At 43.1% G+C, this 23,539-nt stretch overlaps 1 protein-coding gene across 11 annotated transcripts in view; it reads left to right on the plus strand.

Annotated features, from left to right (window-relative positions):
- The first annotated feature begins 4,908 nt into the window (after positions 1-4,908).
- Positions 4,909-23,539, plus strand: part of LOC112217704 (syntaxin-binding protein 5-like) — a 140,648-nt gene continuing 122,017 nt past the window's right edge. For 7 of the 11 annotated variants that reach the window (XM_042300858.1, XM_024378180.2, XM_024378178.2 and 4 more), the window contains exons 1-2: positions 4,910-5,466; positions 20,357-20,454. In XM_042300858.1, coding sequence (XP_042156792.1) covers positions 5,326-5,466; positions 20,357-20,454 — 239 coding nt within the window. In that variant the 5' untranslated portion in view covers positions 4,910-5,325. Of the gene's footprint in view, positions 5,467-20,356; positions 20,455-23,539 lie in introns of all 11 variants that reach the window. The other 4 variants (XM_024378181.2, XM_024378182.2, XM_024378176.2 and 1 more) reach the window with 3 other exon arrangements.

The following is a 23,539-nucleotide window of genomic DNA, read 5'->3' on the forward strand; positions in this document are numbered from 1 at the left end:
CAGTCGGGGTCGTCACGCTATCTGACGTAAGACGATGCTTTTGTTGTGTTTTTACCTCAGAACCCTCATCCATCGTGGCTTCCTCGACTGCAGTTTCACAGTGCACATGTGTTCTCCTCGAGGCCCTGTGTCACTGCGTTACTGACATTGCCGGTGCCCTTTAATTTAATCATGGCGTCTGTCTCCTCCGCCCAGTGAGTTGCCTGTTGATGGGAGTCTTATTGCTTTGGCTGATTATTGGCACTGATACCAGCTGTGCCGCCCTGAGTGTAGAGCAGACTAGCCAGCCAGTGTCGCATCACGTCCATCCCCTGAGCCTTACTGCTCCACTGCACATGCCAACATACACACTCAGAGACGCACACACTCACACACACCACACAGGTGCACAGACACTCACACACACAGTCCAAGCCCCTACCTACACCCAAACACACACCTCTCTCTCTCTCTCTCTCTCTCTCTCTCTCTCTCTCTCTCTCTCATACACACACTCCCATACATACATACCCACAGTCTCTTATTTCTTCACTGCCAGGCAATAGTTTTAATGAAGGCTTTGTGATGTTTTTAATATCTATGTCTCTATGAGTTAATCTCCTTTATCACTTATTAATATTTATGAGGTTCTGTGTGACCATAGGGGGTGTAATTTACATCGATATCTCCTCAGACACGCAAACACACACATACGCACACACACATATATCAGAGCTCAAATGACATTGAAAACTTCTCCCTATTTAACCATGCACAGACAATGAAGCACTCCCTCAAGAGCAGCAACTCATTAGCCTGCAAACCCTCTGGCGCTCGGTGCATGTGCGTGCCTGCGTGTCTCGGTGCGTGTGTGGTATGACTGAATATGCGTATATAAACGATACATCTTCTCCCCCAATAGGGGCTGTTGCTGTGCATTGTGGAATAACGGCAGTGTGCCGGTGGGATGGTGAGGTCATAAGTCTCAATACTCAGGTGTTTTGTGATCTGCTAGATTAACGACACCTGTCATTTAAGGTGGAAGGTCGTTCACACGTCCTCCTGTCTCTGTCTCTCTTGTCTAACATGTCTTAGTGCATAACAAATAGACACTGCCCATCGTCTCTCTGAGCTGGCACTGTCCCTGTACCACCAGATTTTCACACACACACTCCCCATTGAACCTGTGACCTGTCCTTGTCCCTGTCGTTCAAGGACACACCAGGTTTTTCACCGTCCAGAAACCCTATGGCTTTGCTCCTGTTCTGGGTCAAACAGGACTGTCTGAGTCTAAAACACACACAAACACACTGCTCCGGGCTGCACTGTCTCTGCTCAGGCACAACACAAACTGAGACAAGGCCAATGTACTGTATATGCTGAACAAAAATATAAAAAAATATAAACGCAACATGCAACAATTTCAACGATTTTACTGAGTTACAGTTCAAATAAGGAAATCAGTCAATTGAAATAAATTAATTAGGCCCTAATCTATGGATTTCACATGACTGATCAGGCACACAGCCACAGCTAATCAGAATTAGTATTTCCCCAAAAAAGGGCTTTAATACAGACAGAAATAATCCCCAGTTTCATCAGCTGTCCGGGTGGCTGGTCTTAGACGATCCCGCAAGTGAAGAAGACAGATTTGGAGGTCCTGGGCTGGCATGGTTACATGTGGTCAGTGGTTGTGAGGCCGATTGGACGTACTGCCCAATTCTCTAAAACTATGGGCTTATGGTAGAGAAATGATCATTCAATTATTTTGGTTACAGCTCTGGTGGATGTTCCTGCAGTCAGCATGCCAATTGCATGCTTCCATTAAAACTCCAGACATCTGTGGCATTGTTTTGTGTGAAAAAACTGCACATTTTTGAGTGGCCTTTTATTGTCCCCAGCAGAATGGGCACCTGTGTAATGATCATGCTGTTTAATCATCATCTTGATATACCACACCTGTCAGGTGGATGGATTATCTTGGCAAAGGAGAAATGCTTACTAACAGGGATGAAAACAAATGTGTGCACATGATTTGAGAGAAATACATTTTACGTGCATATGTAACATTTTGAGGAAGTTTTATTTCAGCGCATGAAACATGGGATCAACACTTTACATGTTGCGTTTATATTTTTGTTCAGTGTAGAATGAAGAATGTCTTATGCTGCTTGTCATTGAGTTTAAATAATGATGTTGATGTTAGGAAGATTCATCGGAATAAAAACCAATGATAAGTATCAAGTCATCTGTTACACAAATGAACAACTTGACAGTGTTATTATGGTGGAGTTGAATGTTTTAATGTATAGTGCTGTAGTACTGAAGCACCTGCTCTGTTCACCCTAATGATGTACGTATGTTTCACCTTAACCTCTGGTCTTAGATTACCACTGGATTAGCCATACACTATTCTGTATTTATAAACCCATATCGCTCACAGTCCAATCAGGTCCCTGTGTATTTGCATATTTCCCAGGGTTACTCTGCCGACAGATGATAGATGACCGTCTGAGGTGCTACAGGGCCAGCCTGATGTATTGCGATGTGATTGGTCCATACAAGGTCCTGCGATGTCATGAAAGACGGCCCCAGGTTTAATCACAGGCAGCCAATCAGATCTGAGACATATGAGTCACTTTGTTTATGAGAGGGACTGTCGCATTAATCAGGTAATCTGGAAACATGGAGAACACACAAACACACACACACACATACACACACACTGGTTGCACGTTCCAGTTATAAAAAGGCAAGTTACCAACATTAGATGACCTTGAACAATAATCAAATATTGATTGAGGTTCTAAAAATAACACTCACCTTGACTGAAAACAGCATGTACACCTCTGTCAGAACCCCATCCCTCTTTATTTCTCTCCATCTCTTTCTTTCTCTCTCTTTGAACATTGCCCCTCTCAAAGAGAACAATGCAGCGCTTTATCAAAGCACACGAACACAGCAGTCTGATTCTAAATACAGTGGGCAAACACACACACACAAACACAGAACACACACAAACAAACACATCCAGCAGCAGCCATATGAATGGCCAGGCCACGGCACAATGGTGGTAAATGAAATCACTGATGTCACAGTTGGCAAGGGCCCTCCCATCCCACACTGTGGCCTTATGTGTGTGAGTGTGGGCGGCATCTCGTTTTACACAATCACACCCACACACACAAAGGGAATGAGATGACCTAATAAGGGCCTTTTTCTTTGCTCTATAAATGTAATCTGAAACACAAGGATATTATTAGGCTGGGTTAAGTGGGGTGTGGTCAATACGAGTACCTTATGAAAATATTAATTACAAGAAAAGGATTACCTTGATATAGTTCTGAATATTTAATTAGCATAAATGTTCTCTTGGTTTTTATTCAATACTGTCTTCTACGTGATGATAATATAATAATAATGTAATAACTGTAATAATTTATAGAACAGTGTAACAATGCTTTACATAGTAAGGGGGAACACCCCAGATCAGACATGGGGTATCAGGTGTTGATCTGGGAGTGTAAACAGCCATTACTTCCACCCCTGTGCTTCTACCTTCCTGCTGCCCACCTGTGTGTGTGTGTGTGTGTGTGTGTGTGTGTGTGTGTGTGTGTGTGTGTGTGTGTGTGTGTGTGTGTGTGTGTGTGTGTGTGTGTGTGTGTGTGTGTGTGTGTGTGTGCGTGTGTGTGTGTGTGTGTGTGTGTGTGTGCCAAGGGCATCTGGTGTGTGTGTGCCAAGGGCACCTGGTGTGTGTGTGCCAACAGACAGTCCACTGGTGCCAACACTATACACTGAGTGTACAAAACATTAGGAACACCTGCTCTTTCCATAACATACACTAACAAGGTGAATCCAGGTGAAATATATGATCCCTTATTGATGTCACTTGTTAAATCTTCAATCGGTGTAGCTGAAGGGGAGGAGACAGGTTAAAGAAAGATTTTTAAGCCTTGAGACAATAGAGACATGGGTTGAGTATGTGTGCCATTCAGAGGATGAATGGGCAAGACAAACGATTTAAGTTCCTTTTGAACGGGGTATGGTAGTAGGTGCCAGGCGAATTGGTTTGAGTGTGTCAAGAACTGCAACACTACTGGGTTTTTGACGCTCAACAGCTTCCCTTGTGTATCAAGAATGGTCGACCACCCAAAGCACATCCAGCCAACTTGACGCAACTTTTGGAAGCATTGGTCAAGGGCACCTGTGGAATGCTTTTGACACCGTTTAGAGTTCCTGCCCTGACAAATTGAGTCTGTTTTAAGGGCAAAGGGGGTGCAACTCAATACTAGGAAGGTGTTCGTAATGTTTTGTACACTCAGTGTACGTCAGCGAGGCATGAGAGCTACCCAATAAAAGCTTTTGAGGATCTTAGCATCCTTTAGTGACTGATCTATTCTCATGACAAAACATAGTGAAAAAAATAACAATGAGTAATATTACATGCATTGTATGCAGTCAAGCACGGTTCAAATCAAATCCTCAAAGTGATCACCATGGATAATGGATGAGATAGTTTTAGTGGGGTGTTTTAATATTGATGTGGGTTGTACAAGGAGAACAAGGTCGCCTGGCCGCCTGGCTGGCTGTCTCACCCTGATATCACCCTGATGTCTCACCCTGATTTCTTACCCTGATACTCATACTGCTGCATCACAATAACACCAGGTGCAATGGAGTGAATCCTGCTCTTCACCCTGCCTGCACTGTTGTGTGTGTGTGTGTGTGTGTGTGTGTGTGTGTGTGTGTATGTGTGTGTGTGTGTGTGTGTGTGTGTGTGTGTGTGTGTGTGTGTGTGTGTGTGTGTGTGTGTGTGTGTGTGTGTGTGTGTGTGTGTGTGTGTGTGTGTGTGTGTGTGTGTATGTGAGAGAGAGAGAGAGAGAGAGAGAGAGGTGGAAGAGAAAGAGGTAGAAACATTGTTTGTGAGGAGAGATAGGTAAAGTGAACAGCGTCGGTCGCGCTTCAATCAAACATCCGGGTGCTTAAAAGCGCAGAAGCACCGCTGCAGCTGCGTTTCCGCGTTGCCTGAGCGGAGAGAGTGGAGGGGAGGGGAACGGCGAGAGCGAGCGAGCAGCGGAGACGCAGTGGGACACAGAGTCGGAGAAGAATTACATAGACGCACCACAGCCACACAACAAATACATAGAGAATCGAACATTGAGCGTCAAGGAGCCCGACCCGAGTGGTGCGCGGCCAAAACCCTTTTCACTATGTAAAACCACCAGCTAAAATGTGAGATTTACGGAGGGCATCAGAAGAGAGCGAGAGAGTGGCTTTACCCCGTTATCTTTAGCGGGTCATCTCAATTTTGCTTTCCGTTGTCATCGCAGTGTTTCTGGGGGTAAAATGAAGAAGTTTAACATCAGGAAGGTGCTGGACGGCCTAAAGGAGCAGGCGTCTTCCTCTGTTTCGTCTGGCCAGTCGGGCGCCCCGGAGAACAATTTGATGCACGAGACCCTTCAGTCCGAGAATTTTCAGCTCTGCAAGGTGGGCGAGTCAGATGCCGTTTATAATGTAGCTGTATCCAACATAACAGTCTGTGAATGAATGTTGGTGTTTGCGTGTGTATGTTTCTATTTTCTCACTGCATATTGGCAACCCCTACTCTCAATATTGATACAGGTGAAAATTAACGCGCCGCCAGCTATATATTATTTATAGCCTATAATGTTACGGTTATCATCTGATGGACGGTTCGGCTACTATTGCCTACCTACTGCCTTTGCCTCGTCTTTTTTGTTATCTGTTATGAAAAGGCATTATAACAATGAGAATTTGCTGGTTTAGACACTCTGTCCATTACCAAGGTTTGGCAACCCAGCCTGTAAAATGCGCATATGGCGAATGCGCTTTCGATATATACCAGTACCAATATGGAATAGTATGTTCATCATGATTTTGCGTTTATTTACATGCATCCCATCATTAGCCTATACTTTTTTTAAAATCTAATAAATGCATACATATAGGCCTATCCTTCCTTCCGTTAAAATACACTGGCTTGCTTCATCGCTCATGTCATGTGCACTTCGCATGAACTGTCATACGGAGGGGTTGGGCTAAAAGAACCTGCTTCTTGCATAATCTATGCTCCGTTTGGATTAACATGTCCATCGCTGGATCCCTGGCGGGTTGATACAGCGGCGATCAGTTTCCCACCATACACACCCTCCAGTTCACTCACCCGATCTCCTCATCCAGCCATAGCGGGAGAATGCCTCTGAAATTAGTAGGCCCGTTTTATTATGCACTGGCTCCCCTTCCTCATTGAATTAGACAGGACAGAAGAATGGATGGGGTTAATAAACACTCACATTCGATGCACATGCACGCACTGCCGGTAAAACAGCTGGAACGAATTTAGCCCATCATAGGCAACCACAGCAAATTGATGTTAGGCAATAGTTGATAGGATGCGTTGCTTTCTAGTGAAATGGACAACCCTTGGTTTAAATTGTCGCCGATGCATTTGTATTTCTCGCCTTCTTATTGTGGCGCTGCATACGCGTGTGCGCGCATGTTATTTTTTTGTCAGATTCAATGGTCCAGACTATGCCCTAACACTATATTGAAATCAACACCCATATAGGAGGTATATTATTATAGCCCTTATCGTACCAGCGATTTAAAAACGCAGGCCTCCGTATTGGTGTCGTGTTTCTCTGCGTCGCATGAGCGCATGAAGGTTTAAACATTTGCGCATGGCTAGAACCGCGTAATATCTGGAATGGTTGACTAGAATGTACAGCCTAGGCTACAATATGTTATATCTCAAATGTTTTTGACCGAGCCGCGTCCTGAAGAGTCATAATTGGGTTGGCACTCCAGGCGCGTTGTCTAGGGAAATCGTCCAAAGCTCCCTGCTTGTTGCGATGTAATCAACCCGCAATGCCCGGCCCGTGTTGCGGGTCCTGCCTGCGCGAGTGCAGGTGTCTGCTACAGTGGAGCGGCTCTTACATAATATGCTTTAGCCCTCTGCTCGGAATTTAAACGCCCACACCAGTTAAATTCAAATTTTCAAGCTGAAACACAAGTATCAGACCATACCCATGATTATGCACAACTATTTAAATCAATAAGTCATCGTTTTAGTCAAAATATGATATATTGGGTTTGAAGTGATAAATCCGAACTGCCCACTTCCAGAAAATCCGTACCAATGCTGTGTCTTTTTTCAAAGATTATGTGGAAATTGTTTTTAGTTTACATTTCGTTTCAGGGCTGGGTTTTATTTGAATGTTACCACCCCCACCAGCATAACATTGTTTAGAAGTCAGAAACGCAAAGTTGTTCGTCTTGGGGAGTCCCGACAAACAGCTTTGTTTGGCCGCCTAAACCATGGAGCAAATTAAAATAGGGGATGCAAATGTATGATTTTGTACCTCCAGAAAATCGACATAATCCATTGTATAATTTGTACATTTTCACTTATGATTTAAATCTAGTCTGTATTAAACAAACAAAATAAATATGAACATTTTGCAACCCTATTCCCCTGTTGCCCCCAGATAAATGGTTTTGACCACTAAAGTCTTGCTTCGCTACATGCTTCACTGCTTTGATTGGTGCAGCTAAAGCACAAGTGTCAATCCTATAATTAAGCAATATGGCCAGAATAGGTGTGGTATATGGCCAGAATAGGTGTGGTATATGGCCAGAATAGGTGTGGTATATGGCCAGAATAGGTGTGGTATATGGCCAGAATAGGTGTGGTATATGGCCAGAATAGGTGTGGTATATGGCCAGAATAGGTGTGGTATATGGCCATAATAGGTGTGGTATATGGCCAATATCAAATCAAATGTTATTAGTCACATGCGCCGAATAAGACAGGTGTAGTAGACCTTACAGTGAAATGCTTACTTAGGAGCGCCTAACCAACAATGCAGTTAAGAAAATACAGATAGAATAAGATGTAAAAGTAACAAGTAAAGGGAAGCAGTGAAATAACAATAGCGAGACTATATACAGGGGGGTACCGATACAGAGTCAATGTGTGGGGGGCACTGGTTAGTTCAGGTAATATGTACATGTAGGTACATCTATGCATAGATGATAACAATAGAGAGTAGCAGTGGTGTACAATAGAGGGAGGGGGCAATGCAAATAGTCTGGGTAGCCATTTGATTAGATGTTCAGAGTCTTATGGCTTGGGGTAGAAGCTGTTTAGAACCTCTTGGACTTAGACTTGGTGCTCCGGTACCGCTTGCCGTGCGGTAGCAGAGAGAACAGTCTATGACTAGGGTGGCTGGAGTCTTTGACAATATTGAGAGCCTTCCTCTGACACCGCCTGGTATTGAGTCCTGGATGGCAGGAAGCTTGGCCCCAGTGATGTACTGGGCCATTTGTTACCCTCTGTAGTGCCTTGCGGTCGGAGGCCAACCAGTCAGAATGCTCTTGATGGTGCAGCTGTAGTACCTTTTGAGGATCTGAGGACCCATAACAAATCTTTTCAGTCTCCTGAGGGGGAATAGGTTTTGTTGTGCCCTCTTCACGACTGTCTTGGTGTGCTTGGACCATGTTAGTTTGTTGGTGATGTGGACACCAAGGAACTTGAAGCTCTCTACCTGCTCCACTAGAGCCCCGTCAATGAGAATGGGGGAGTGCTCTGTCCTCTTTTTCCTGTAGTCCACAATAATCTCCTTTGTATACCAATATACCACGGCTAAGGGCTGTTCCTAGGCACGACGCAAAGCGAGGTGCCTTTTTGCTATTATAAACTGGTTATCAACGTAATTAGAGCAGTAAGAATAAATGTTTTGTCATACCCATGGTATAGGTCTGATATATCACGGCTGTCAGCCAATCAGCATTCAGGGTTCGAAACACCAGGTTATATGAAAAATAAAAAGGAAAATGCTGCACACTGCTGTTCATGCTCCCAGAACTGCATGAAAAGACACGTTTATGGGAAAAAATTCCAGATCACTTTCCGACAAACAGTTTTCGGGAGTTGTCACGGCTTCAGCACACCCTGCGTGAACGTGGGGAAACTAATATGTTGGTGTTCAGACGACGTGAACGGGTCTGTATCCTCACGTGATCTGGTTGAGTATTCAATGAAAACTTACCCTGGAACGAACAGTCACTCTCAGGTTTCCTAAGGTGTACTGCAGGGAACGCACACTGTTGTGTGTGCATGTCTGAAAACCTCCCGATCACTCTTCCCACCATTGAAACTCTTGCAAACCTACAACACTCACTCTCCCACCTCCTACAAATCCCCCAAAATCTTGCAGTGAGGAAGGCGTCAGGGCATGCATACTAGGTGGTGAAAATCCTGCTGGAAAATGTAGCTAATATTTTTGCTAATTTGCTACCCTAGCTGCAGTAGTCAACACTAAAACAATCTTTAGTCTTGTTTACAAAAGATAACTATACTCTGCGCTGTTACTATCAAACATCAACTTGCCAAACTATGGTGGACCATATTCACGTCCCTGCAAAGGGTAGCTAGTTAAACTTAGGATACACAATGCTACTTATTTATTTAACTAGGCAAGTCAGTTAAGAACTAATTCAATTTTTACAATGACAACCTACCCCGGGCCAAACTATAACCCGGATGAGTTAAATTGCAATCTTTTCATAATTTTGTTATTGTCATTGACGTAAAATCTTCAACCAATTAGAAATGAGTAGGCCTAGCTAGGTATAATGTTACACATCACAAAATTCAAGTCAAGTCTATTTGTCATATGCACAGAATACACTGGCTGGGCGGTAAAAACATAAAATAAACTATACAGGTATGCATTCACTGACTTGTTTGGATTTTTACTTTCACTTTTATAACAACATTTTCATTTTTGATTTGTTACGTTCAATAATACAGTAATGACTCTGGAAAATGATGGCAATCATCTGTTTTTATTGCCAGAAAGAACTGCCTTCAGCAGACAACTATGAAAGTTCGCTTGCAAGAGCAACAATTCAAACAACTTTGGGAGTAAAGACCCCAAGAAATCGGGCTACTACCTCAAGTGGTGAAAGTAAGAACTGCAATTTAATCCATAAATGCAGTCAAATAGGAGAATAATAATTCTGTCAATGAAATATATATATATATATTTTTTTCACACACTGTGTGAATGACAGCACATTAGTGCAGTGAATGAAGAAATGGATGAAAATGCTGGACTTTCACAAGTAACTATGCAAATAGTAAGCATTGCTCAGTACAAAATCCTACAAAAGTGGTTTTTGATTCCTACGCAATGTTCTACAAATGAGATTACTTCACTGTCAGTTTTGTCCTATTCATTTTGGTTGAACATTAAAGCAATCAGAATGGACAAAGCACTTTAAAACCCCTGATAATTAATTTGTTGCTATCATAGGGCCATGCACTACCCATAAAGCATATATAAAACTTATATTATTCAGAAACATCAAACATCAGAAACATCACCGTCATACTGTCAAAAATGAGAAAAATACAGTGATATGATATGTTGGCCATATCACCCAGTCCTAGATACAGTGCCTTCAGAAAGTATTCATACCCCTTGACTTATTCCTCATTTTGTTGTGTTACAGCCTGAATTCAAAATGGATTAAATTGTTTTTTACACACAATTTTTTTTTACACAAATAACAAACATCATTTTTTTTGTTACACATTTTTGCTATAAAAAAAAAATCTAATACTTAAATATCTAATTTACATAAGTATTTAAACTCTTGAGTCAATACATGTTAGAATAACCTTTGGCAGTGATTACAGCTGTGAGTCTTTCTGGGTGAGTCTCTAAGAGTTTTACACACCTGGATTGTACAATATTTGCCCATTATTATTTTCAAATTCTTCAACCTCTGTCAAATTGGTTGTTGATCTTTGCTAGACAACCATTTTCAAGGCTTGCCATAGATTTTCAAGCAGATTTAAGCAAAAACGGTAACTCGGCCACTCAGGAACATTCACTGTCTTCTTTGTAAGCAACTCTATTGTATATTTGAACTTGTGTTTAAGGTTATTGTCCTGCTGAAAGGTGAATGAATCTCCCAGTGTCTGTTGAAAAGCAGATTGAATGAGGATTTAATCTAGAATATTGCCTGTGCTTAGCTCCATTCTATTTCTTTTTTATTCTGAAAAACTCCCCAGTCCTTATCGATTACAAGCATACCCATAACATGATGCAGTCACGACTATGCTTGAAAATAGGGAGAGTGGCACTCAGTAATGTGTTGGATTGGATTTTCCCCTAACATAACACTTTGTTTTCCTGAAAAAAAGTGAATTGCTTTGCCACATTTTTTTGCAGTCTTACTTTAGTGCCTTATTGCTAACAGGATGCATGTTTTGGAGTATTTTTATTCTTTAATGGCTTCCTTTTCACTCCGTCAATTAGGTTAGTTTTGTGGAGTAAATACAATGATGTTGATCCATCCTCAGTTTTCTCCTATCACAACAACAACAACCATTAAACCCTGTAACTGTTTTAAAGTCACCATTGGCCTCATGGTGAAATCCCTGAGTGGTTTCCTTTATACCGACACCTGGGTTAGGAAGGACACCTGCATCTTTGTAGTGGCTGGTTGTATTGATATACCATCCAAAGTGTAACTAATAATATCACCATGCTCAAAAAGATAATCAACGTCTGTTTTTATTTTTATTTGTACACTTGTACCAATTTGACATATTATTTTTTATTGAACCTTTATTTAACTAAGCAAGTCAGTTAAGAACAAATTCTTATTTACAATGACGGCCTACCCCAGCCAAACCCGGGCGACGCTGGCCCAATTGTGCGCCTCCCTATAGGACTCCCAATCGCGGCCGGATGTGATACAGCCTGGATGCAGCCCAATAAGTGCCCTTCAGGCATTGGAAAAACCTCCCTGGTCTTTGTGATTTAATCTGTGTTTGAAATTCACTGCTCAACTGAGGGACCTTACCAATAATTGAATGTGCGTGGTACAGAGATGAGGCAGTCATTCAAAAATCATGCTAAAGACTATTATTGCAACTTATTATGTGACTTGTTAAGAATTTTTACTCCTGAACTGATTTATGCTTGTCACAACAAAGGGGTTGAATACTTATTGACTCAAGACAAGAAAAACATAATTCCAATTTGACATTATATTGTTTGTAAGCCAGTGACAAACAATCTCAAATTGATGTTTGGGCTTGGCCAGGCTCTCCTGGCTACAGTCCAGGGCTATCACAGAGGTAGAGGTGAGGGGAGGTGGCAGCGGGGGAGGCGGAGGGGTATGATGGGATTGGAGCTGTTGGAGCAGTTGCTGTCTCTGTCCCTGTGGTCGAGGCTGCTCCGCTTCTACTGCTACTGCTGTGGTTGGGTGTGTGGTGGTTACGGTGTCTGCTATGGTTGTGTAGGTGGTGGTTACGGTGTCTGCTGTGGTTGTGTGAGTGGTGGTTACGGTGTCTGCTGTGGTTGTGGGGGTGGTGGTTACGGTGTCTGCTATGGTTGTGTGAGTGGTGGTTACGGTGCCTGCTGTGGTTGTGTGAGTGGTGGTTACGGTGTCTGCTGTGGTTGTGTGAGTGGTGGTTACGGTGTCTGCTGTGGTTGTGTGAGTGGTGGTTACGGTGTCTGCTGTGGTTGTGGGAGTGGTGGTTACGGTGTCTGCTGTGGCTGTGGGAGTGGTGGTTATGGTGTCTGCTGTGGTTGTGGGGGTGGTGGTTACGGTGAGTGGTGGTTACGGTGTCTGCTGTGGTTGTGTGAGTGGTGGTTACAGTGCCTGCTGTGGTTGTGGGAGTGGTGGTTACGGTGTCTGCTGTGGCTGTGGGAGTGGTGGTTACGGTGTCTGCTGTGGCTGTGTGAGTGGTGGTTACAGTGTCTGCTGTGGTTGTGTGAGTGGTGGTTACAGTGTCTGCAGTGGTCTCTGGAGCCAGACTGTCCCGTCTGTAGCCCCCTTCTCTCGCTCTCAGTGTTGTGAATACTTGGAGGAAGAGTTGGCCACCTGGTAAAATTACCTTCTAGAGACGATCCCCCCACCGGTACCACCCTCCTGAGTTCCTATCTCGCTCGCTCTCTGTCCCTGTCCCTCTCTCTGTCTGCCAGAGGTGGCTGCTCATACTGGGGTGCAGGGGGTGGGGTGGGGTGGGGGGGCAGTAGTGGGCTACCGTAGGGTGACCCCTGTAATAGGGGTCTTCTGGGTAATGGGGTGCTTTGTATGTCCTGACTGAGGAGGGGACAGCAGAGGAGGAACATGGCAACATGTCCTGGGGAGAGTTTTATTTTTTTATTTTTTTTATTTAACCTTTATTTAACCAGGTAGGCTAGTTGAGAAGTTTTCATTTACAACTGTGACCTGGCCAAGATAAAGCAAAGCAGTGTGACACAAACAACACAGAGTAACACATAGAATAAACAAACATACATTCAATAATTACAATTGAGAAAGTCTATATACAGTGTGTGCAAATCAGGTAGGATAAGGGGGGTGTGAGGCAATAAATAGGCCATAGTGGCGAAATTATTACAGTATGGCAAATTAAACACTGGGGTGATAGATGTGCAGAAGATGAGTGTGCAAGTAGCGGTACCAGGGTGCAAAGGAGCTAAATAAATAAAATAAATAACAATATGGTGATGAGGTAGTTGGATGGGCTATTTACAGGTTGGCTATGTACAAGTGCAGTAATCTGTGAGCTGCTCTGACAGCTGGTGCTTAAAGCTAGTGGGAAAGATATGAGTCTCCAGCTTCAGTGATTTTTGCAGTTCGTTCCAGTCATTGGCAGCAGAGAATTGGAAGGAAAGGCGGTCGAAGGACGAATTGGCTTTGGGGGTGACCAGAGACATACAGTATACCTGCTGGAGCGCGTGCTACAGGTGGGTGCTGCTATGGTGACCAGTGAGCTGAGATAAGGCAGGGCTTTACCTAGCAACGACTTATAGATGACCTGGAGCCAGTGGGTTTGGCGATGGATATGAAGCGAGGGCCAGCCAACGAGAGCATACAGGTCGCAGTGGTGGGTAGTATATGGTGCTTTGGTGACAAAACGGATGGCGCTGTTGACACGGCATCCAATTTGTTGAGTAGAGTGTTGGAGGCTTTTTTGTAAATGACATCGCCGAAGTCAAGGATCGGTAGGATAGTCAGTTTTACGAGGGTATGTTTGGCAGCATGAGTGAAGGATGCTTTGTTGCAAAATAGGAAGCCAATTCTAGATTACATTTTGGATTGGAGATGCCTAATGTGACTCTGGAAGGAGGGTTTACAGTCTAACCAGACACCTAGGTATTTGTAGTTGTCCACATATTCTAAGTCAGAATATGAGTCTGCCGATAAGAATATGGTGAAAGCCTTGGCCAGGTCGATGAATACAGCTGCACAGTATTATCTCTAATCGATGGCCGTTATGACATCGTTTAGGACCTTGACCGTGGCTGAGGTGCACCCATGACCAGCTCGGAAACCAGATTGCATAGCGGAGAAGGTACGGTGGGATTCGAAATGGTCGGTGATCTGTTTGTTAACTTGGCTTTCGAAGACCTTAGAAAGGTAGGGTAGGATATAGGTCTGTAGCAGTTTGGGTTTAGATTGTCTCCCCCTTTGAAGAGGGGGATGACCGCGGCAGCTTTCCAATCTTTGGGGATCTCAGACGATACGAAAGAGAGGTTGAATAAGCTAGTAATAGGGGTTGCAACAATAGTAGTCACTGTTGGTCAACGGCCCAGGGCTGTATTCAACATGTCTGACGGAAACACAATGACAGAAAGAGGGTTTAGGTAAAAACATAAGTTGGCACATTGAATTTTGTGATCCTAATGAGTAGAAATATATATAATATATATAATAACAACACATGTGGATAATTGCTTAGACGCTGCTCATTAAAGCCCTTGAATGCTAGCATCCCTGCAGCCAGGGTAACAGCCTCCACCGGATAACTGACGACTGCACAGAAACAATTAGAACAGGGGATTGGATAGAGATACATTACACAACAGCAGGCAATGAGAGTGTCAAGCATGAGGGCCCATAAAGGTACATCGTAAATACCATACTGAACAGAAATATAATCCCAACATGCAGCACTTTCAATCATTTTACCGAGTTACAGTTCATATAAGGAAATCAGTCAATTTAAGAAAACAGAAATACTCTTCAGTTTCATCAACTGTCCGGGTTGCTGGTCTCAGATGATCCCGCAGGTGAAGAGCTGGATGTGGTGGTCCTGGGCTTGTGTGATTACACAGGGTCTACGGTTGTGAGGCCAGTTGGACGTACTGCCAAATTCTCTAAAACGACATTGGAGGTGGCTTATGGTAGAGAAATGAATACTAAATTCTCTGGCAACAACTCTGGTGGACATTCCTGCAGTCAGCATGCCAATTGCGTGTCCATATTTTAATGAAATATAACCGAATACTGAATACAAAAGAAGAAGAGAAATAAATGAAAACCGAAACAGTTCTGTATGGTAAAACGTAGACACAGAAAACAACTACCCACAACCCATAGTGGGAAAACAGACTGCCTAAGTATGGTTCTCAATCAGAGACAACGATTGACAGCTGCCTCTGATTAGGAACCATACCACCACCAAATACCTAGACATATAACACACAGAACAAAACATAGAATTCCCACCCCAACTCACGCCCTGACCAAACTAAAATAGAGACATAAAAAAGGAACTAAGGTCAGGACGTGACAGCTGTCCTGACATTACGGGTAAGCTGTGTGTCTGGAGCAGATCCTACAAGGTCGAGGGTTCCACAAATCTCCCACTAGGGAACCCCAATTCCTGTAGACTGTGGAGAGATGACAAGAGTCAAAGGCTCATGTTACAATAAAGTACAACAACCACACATGCAGCTATCTCAGACATAACAGAAGTCAATTAAAAATAATACTAACCAGGACACAGAAATTGTTTTCAAATAGGTAGCCTATTTGACTGATAACACCTAGCCTACAGCCCAATACATTTTAAACTACGTCTTATGTCTTATGTCTTAGATTGTAACAATTCCTCTACATTCCTTTTCTACAAATGACTTACTCAATCTCTAGACCAGATTTGTTTGCACTAAGATGCAGTGGTAAAAGCCTACTGTCAAGAAATAACAATGACTACGTGACATATAATTCCTGAAACACAATCCAGTTGATACATTTAAAAAATGTCATTGCATTCATGCATTGTATAAGTTTATCATTAGAAACAGCTAGCCTATAATGTTGCATATTGGCACTGGCAGTTAACTAACACTGAATAGACACTTGTTAGCTAACTATAACATTCACAATTCCAGAGGTAGCAATGCAAAAACAGTCTTAACGTTATTATCAGCTTGTATTACCAGCATTGATCCGCGTAGACTCGAGAAAATAGACTTGCCATCTTTATCAATCATATAGTCTGTAAGCCTACTGTCAAGAAATGACATTAACAATGTGACATAGCTAGCTGTAATTCTAAAACACAATCCATTGTTAATTCTACCTAGCTACCTATAGCATACTATAAACTCGCTCCAGTCTCAGCTGCTGTCAAAACAATGATAGGAATGGTACACCCTAGCTAGGGTAGCTAGCTAGTTGTTTAGCAAACTAGCATACCACTAACGTTCATTTCAACCCGCTAGTAATTATCTTTTTGATAACCACATTAACAGGATGTAACGTTGGTAAGGTAGCGAGATACTTCAGCTCACATTAACTTGCTAGATATATATAAACTCTGTTAGCATGTGTGACTAACATTCGCTGCTAGCTAGCTAGAATACTTGGTTTAATTTAGCTAGAACATTAGCTTGCTTAGTTTGCAAAAAAAACTATAATGAACAGTCACCCGCAAAAGAAAATTCAAGGAACTTGTTTATCTATTTTGTTGTGCTATTACATTTGTATTGGTGTTTCGTGTCCGATGTGCTCAGGGTGTTGCTACATGTCATCTGCGATGTGCATCATGAGCCAAGTCACTGTAGCCTGTAATGTCACTTCCCCTGTAAGAACCATGAGCACGGACTGACTTAGCTTTGCTGTACAGCAGCTGAAGCCTGCCAGCAGACTGCCAGCATCCTACCTACCAAAGATTGTACTGTGTTCATTACAAAGTAGAAAAACAAATGTATCTAATGGAAGATGCCAAAAGTTTGGAGACAACAATAGATGGTGAAGTCAAAAATACTGGTTTCCGTCTGTGGCAAAGTTTTCACTATTGTAATGAAACAGTAGGGAGCAGGTCTCGAACCCTCGGCCTTCTCCCAAGGTCCGGCGTGCTATCGACTGTGCTGCAAAAGCACGCTCTTGCGGCAGGGTCGATTTCCGCGCTTATAAACCCAGGGTCGTTACACTATTATGCTTACTACAAAACAGTAGCCAGCTGACTAATGTTTTGAATACGTTGTAGTAAAAAAAACTGCAAAAACAGATAAAATTAGCTTGCTAGATAAGGTTAGCAAGATAGCAAACTAATGTTCGTATGCTAAGTAGCTACACTGACAGCTTTCAATTTGTTGATGTTTCTCCAGTCCACGTGGAAATCACTAGAACATTCTTTCCCACCCCCAATTCGTGAATATTTAAACAACAGTGACCTCTCATTCAGAGAGTGTGACGTAGAAGTCCGTCACTGGCCGCGGGCAGCATTTGGTTCTTTAACGCACACACATATTCATCACTCCTCCCTGCGCCATTATACCATAAGTTAACAATGTGGGTCGACACACAATTTAACTTCTGTCTTGGTGCATGCATTTCACACTTGTCAATGTTCATATTTGAGAGATACAATAATTATTATACTTATCAATGTTGTGGATGAGCGCATTGTTTGTTTGTTCTGTTCCTCTCTCTCCATCTCTGTAGCTTCTGGGTATGCTGGAAGAGGACCCGAGCTAAAGGAATTGGGTGGGCTTTATAGTGCCTGTCCCAAATGGCTCATTAATGCATATGGGCATATTGAAAGATATTGTCAGTAATGATGTAATGTTGTAAATGTTATGTTGTGATATTGTTTAAAACCGTGTTGCAATGTATATCCTTTAGTATGTTTAGTTCATGGAAAATGTAGGTTTGTATTGTTAATTGATTAATTAATTAGGGTTAATTGTTCTGAGGGGAGGGGCTAGCCCTACAAAAGGAGCCTCTCTCCAGTCTCTAAGGGGGATTTTTTTGGATTGAGCTGTGGATGGGGCAGCATTGTTGTTAAGCTGTCCCATAAGGTAGACGTTGATGGCAGTACTGTTATTTTCTGTTCCGGAATCACTTGTAAATAAACACCTTTGCACAGAAGAACTTTTGCGGTTCCGCCATCTTTTTATTTTTATAGAGGTTAGGTTATCCAGTTCAGCCATCTGGCCTACTCTACGTGACAGAGAGAAAAAAGAAGAAGAAGAGGAAAAATGCCAAAAAATGCCAAAAATGAAGCTGGGAAAGTGACTACTGAGACCAGTGACAATCAAAACCCAATAGAAAACTCTGAGGTTAATAAGCGACCCCGAAGGCGGTGCAGTTCTCTGCAGAATACAAAAGAAGGCAGCCAAACATCAATGCTGGCTTTCATTCAAACAAACAATCAACAAACACCCAAGCGGCCCAGGGTACCAAGCTCCCCATCAGAGTCTGGAGTTAGGTCACTTGCAGAAAAAATGGCTGATAAGGAGGATGTAATTCTGAGAGAAGTGGAGAAAAGGCTCCTTAATTAGCCACCCAGACCGAAATCATTGATGAATGGTGGAACATGCATGATTGAAATAATCTATATTTGAGTAGCCTATATTATCAGGCTCAGAGAAGGACATCTGTGTAACTCATAACCTCTGTTGCTACCATAAGAGAATGAGCAATCTGCAGATAACTTTTTCAAACCATCCATCAGGTTAAAATGCTCTGGGACCCTCGTTCCAAGCCTAGAGGAATATTGGGAGGTCATTTGAATATTCATAGCATTATTTCTAAGAGAACAGGTAGAACATTTATTGAATGAGTCTAATCCTGATTTTTCTGTTTCTCTGAGACATGGCTGAAGAAATTGTCTCCTATTTCAGCCTTTAATGTTGCTGGATAGTCCATATTCAGGAGCAACAGGGGAGACGGCAGTGGGGATGGATTGATTATGTACATGGAAGATAACATTAAATTCAATCGTACCATATGGAAACATGCCAATGACCTTGAATGTATGGGGCTGAATGTCTTCCTCTCCCCTCTTATGTCTCTCACTATAATTGGATTATATCAACAACCAACATCTGATATCTCGTTTTATGACCATCTAAATGCCATGCTTAAAGAATGTGACTATAAGAAGGAGATCATCTTCATGGGCGATTTCAATATAAACTGGGAAAACAAAACGTGCAGGAAAAAACTCAAAGACTATTTCAACCTGATTCAAATAATACAATGTCCAACCAGAGTAACACAGTCATCCCAGACTCAAATTGATCTGGTGTTTACTAACAGACCTGATCGAAAAACTAAGTCCACTAACTTACAAACTGGCGTTTCTCAAATCAAATTGAATTGGTCACATACACGTGTTTAGCAGATGTTATTGCGGGTGTAACAAAATGCTTGTGCTTTTAGTTCCGAGAGTGCAGCAATATCGGAAATGTTACTTTGGTGTTTAGAAAGCTCACTAAAAAGAGATTTAAGTACTTTACACCACTGCAATTGTAGAATAAATGTTTCTCATATTGATGCCACACAGTCTGTTTTCTAAATGAGAATTTGTTTTTTAGGGGCACTTGCTCTATAAGCAAACAAGTGGGCTACAACAACCTGCCTAACTGACTGACTCATGCAATACTCCAGCAGCAGCATATTGTGGTAGACCTGTCACGCCCAAATGTGAAGGGTTTTATTACAGAGTAATATAATCACAATTAGCTGCTATGTGGGAGGCGCCATAAAAAGAGATCACCGACTGGGCAAAAACTGGTTCAATCAACATTATTTCCACTTAATTTTAACCAAAAAATGTAATGTGATGATGTTCAATCAATGTGGAAAACATATAAAAATGTATTTTTTTCACCCAACTTTTAACCTAAATCCAATGATAAGGTGACAGTTTTGGTTGATTTCACATTGAATTCACGTTTGTTGACAACTCAACCAAGTGGAAATCCAAACTAGACGTGGAACTGTTTGTGCCCAGTAGGGGTGTTGTTGCTAGTGTACACACAATATCATGGAACCCAACCGTTAGGCGTACACATTAAAAATCACAGTTTAAGTGTTGTTGTGCTCATGTATTGCTGTTCCTTTGCCTGTAATTTCAAGTGTTTATTCACAGACTTCAAATTGCAGTTTGAGTAAATATATTGATGTTGAATTATGTGGACACAAAACTACTCTATTGAGAGAACTCTTATTCCCACTAACCCTGATTTGTATCTGTTGTTTCCTCATTCCTCATTGCTTTGCTGCCATCTCATTGGACGCCCAGACTGTCCGTCATGGCTTCCCTTATCAGCCGTCGTCCATGGCCCATGACCCAGTCCAGAAGATCCTGGCCATTGGGACCCAGAGCGGGGCCCTCAGACTGTATCCTTTCTGCTCTGTGTGATGCTGTGTTCAACTCCATTGATCTGTTTGTGTTGTGTACACTAGCCACTGGGTCCCTGAGGGGGAGGCCCTGTATGGGGCTGCTCTCAGCCCAGACCAGACCAGCAGCAGGTAGGTGGATGGATGGATGGATGGATAGATAGATAGAAAGACAATGCCCTTGGAAGAGCAGGCTGAGCTCATTGGTGTTTATGTATACTCATTCTATCTATGTCTAATAACACATATTACAGTAAAATGGCATGTTACACTGTAAAAGAAAAAAGCTGATCCTTTACTCTTAATCCTTGATATTGAGCTGGCAGCCAGTTTACAGGGACAACAGCTTGCTGTGCTTTATAACACAGAGCAGTGGAATGGCACACCAGGGAGCCATAGCTACAGAGAGCACCTGCCCGCTATCTCGCCTCTTGCCTGCCTGCGTCAGGCCCCTTTACTGTTCCAGCATGTGTTCTCCCTGAAAGTAGCTCATTAAGGTGTGATTACTGTCTGCCTTTCTGTCCCTCCTTGCTTTTCCCCGTTTCTGTCTCTCCCTGTTGTCTGTCTTTCTGTCTCTCCCTGCTGTCTGTCTTTCTGTCTCTCCCTGCTGTCTGTCTTTCTGTCTCTCCATGCTGTCTGTCTTTCTGTCTCTCCCTGCTGTCTGTCTTTCTGTCTCTCCCTGCTGTCTGTCTTTCTGTCTCTCCCTGCTGTCTGTCTTTTTGTCTTTCCCTGCTGTCTGTCTTTCTGTCTCTCCATGCTGTCTGTCTTTCTGTCTCTCCATGCTGTCTGTCTTTCTGTCTCTCCCTGCTGTCTGTCTTTTTGTCTCTCCCTGTTGTCTGTCTTTCTGTCTCTCCCTGCTGTCTGTCTTTCTGCCTCTCCCTGCTGTCTGTCTTTTTGTCTCTCCCTGTTGTCTGTCTTTCTGTCTCTCCCTGCTGTCTGTCTTTTTGTCTCTCCCTGTTGTCTGTCTTTCTGTCTCTCCCTGCTGTCTGTCTTTCTGTCTCTCCCTGTTGTCTGTCTTTCTGTCTCTCCATGCTGTCTGTCTTTCCTGTCTATCTCTACTGTCTTTCTGTCTCTCCCTGTTGTCTGTCTTTCTGTCTCTCCCTGTTGTCTGTCTTTCTGTCTCTCCCTGTTGTCTGTCTTTCTGTCTCCCCTGTTGTCTGTCTTTCTGTCTCCCCTGTTGTCTGTCTTTCTGTCTCTCTCTGCTGTCTTTCTGTCTCTCCCTGTGGTCTGTCTTTCTGTCTCTCCCTGTTGTCTGTCCTTCTGTCTCTCCCTGCTGTCTGTCTTTCTGTCTCTCCCTGTTGTCTGTCCTTCTGTCTCTCCCTTGTCTGTCTTTCTGTCTCTCCCTGTTGTCTGTCTTTCTGTCTCTCCCTGTTGTCTGTCTTTCTGTCTCTCCCTGTTGTCTGTCCTTCTGTCTCTCCCCTGTCTGTCTTTCTGTCTCTCCATGCTGTCTGCCTTTCTGTCTCTCCCTGATGTCTGTCTTTCTGTCTCTCCCCTTTCTGTCTCTCCCTGCTGTCTGTCTTTCTGTCTCTCCCTGCTGTCTGTCTTTCTGTCTCTCCATGTTGTCTGTCTTTCTGTCTCTCCCTGTTGTCTGTCTTTCTGTCTCTCCATGCTGTCTGTCTTTCTGTCTATCTCTGCTGTCTTTCTGTCTCTCCCTGTTGTCTGTCTTTCTGTCTCTCCATGCTGTCTGTCTTTCTGTCTATCTCTGCTGTCTTTCTGTCTCTCCCTGTTGTCTGCCTTTCTGTCTCTCCCTGTTGTCTGCCTTTCTGTCTCTCCCTGTTGTCTGCCTTTCTGTCTCTCCCTGCTGTCTGTCTTTCTGTCTCTCCCTGCTGTCTGTCTTTCTGTCTCTCCCTGCTGTCTGTCTTTCTGTCTCTCCCTGCTGTCTGTCTTTCTGTCTCTCCCTGTTGTCTGCCTTTCTGTCTATCTCTGCTGTCTTTCTGTCTCTCCCTGTTGTCTGCCTTTCTGTCTCTCCCTGCTGTCTGTCTTTCTGTCTATCTCTGCTGTCTTTCTGTCTCTCCCTGTTGTCTGCCTTTCTGTCTCTCCCTGCTGTCTGTCTTTCTGTCTCTCCCTGCTTTCTTCTACACATGGGCTTAATGTCTACTTACATCTGAATGGAAAGGTGAGACTAAAAATTGTCTCAGTACTATTGGTGCAGGATGACAGTGCCCTAAGATACTGATCTAAGGTCAGTTTAGCATACTATTTGCATTGGTATTAGATTTGTGTCAATCAAGATGGAACCACAGAGTGGTTGATATGCTGGCTATGATGGTCAGTTTACGCTGAGACAACATGTGTTTTTTTTACCACTTGAGCTGAAGATAAACCATCAGTGAATGGTTTGGCGATTCGTCCTCCTCACTGACGTTGGTAGCTTTGAATTTGAGAGGAGAGAAGCATCTTAACTTCAGTCATATCTTTGATTGATGTCAATCAGATAGAAATAGGTTTTTATCTCTGGGAGAGGAAGGTGAATGCGGAGTCATGCAACCACCCACGCTGTTCCCTTCTCAGATCAGTGCTCTAGATGATGAATTGGCCTGCTTTTGCCTAATCTGAAGACGAAGATGCCTGATACAGAAGATATGCTGTTATTGGTCCTTTTTTGTCCTTTGATGAAGAGGATTTCTGTCCTGTAGCTCTATGTCTGTCCTGTAGCTCTATGTCTGTCCTGTAGCTCTATGTCTGTCCTGTAGCTCTATGTCTGTCCTGTAGCTCTATGTCTGTCCTGTAGCTCTATGTCTGTCCTGTAGCTCTATGTCTGTCCTGTAGCTCTATGTCTGTCCTGTAGCTCTATGTCTGTCCTGTAGCTCTATGTCTGTCTTGTAACTCTGTCTGTCCTGTAACTCTTTGTCTGTCCTGTAGCTCTATGTCCTTCCTGTAACTCTATGTCTGCCCTGTAGCTCTTTGTCTGTCCTATAGCTCTATGTCTGTCCTGTAGCGCTATGTCTGTCCTGTAGCTCTATGTCTGCCCTATAGCTCTTTGTCTGTCCTATAGCTCTATGTCTGTCCTGTAACTCTATGTCTGTGGTGTGGCTCTATGCTGTGATTGCCTGCTAGCTTTTTTCAATGTGTCTGTGGCGAGGCT

The sequence above is a fragment of the Oncorhynchus tshawytscha genome, linkage group LG18 (assembly GCF_018296145.1).
Source record: "Oncorhynchus tshawytscha isolate Ot180627B linkage group LG18, Otsh_v2.0, whole genome shotgun sequence".
NCBI lineage: Eukaryota > Metazoa > Chordata > Actinopteri > Salmoniformes > Salmonidae > Oncorhynchus > Oncorhynchus tshawytscha.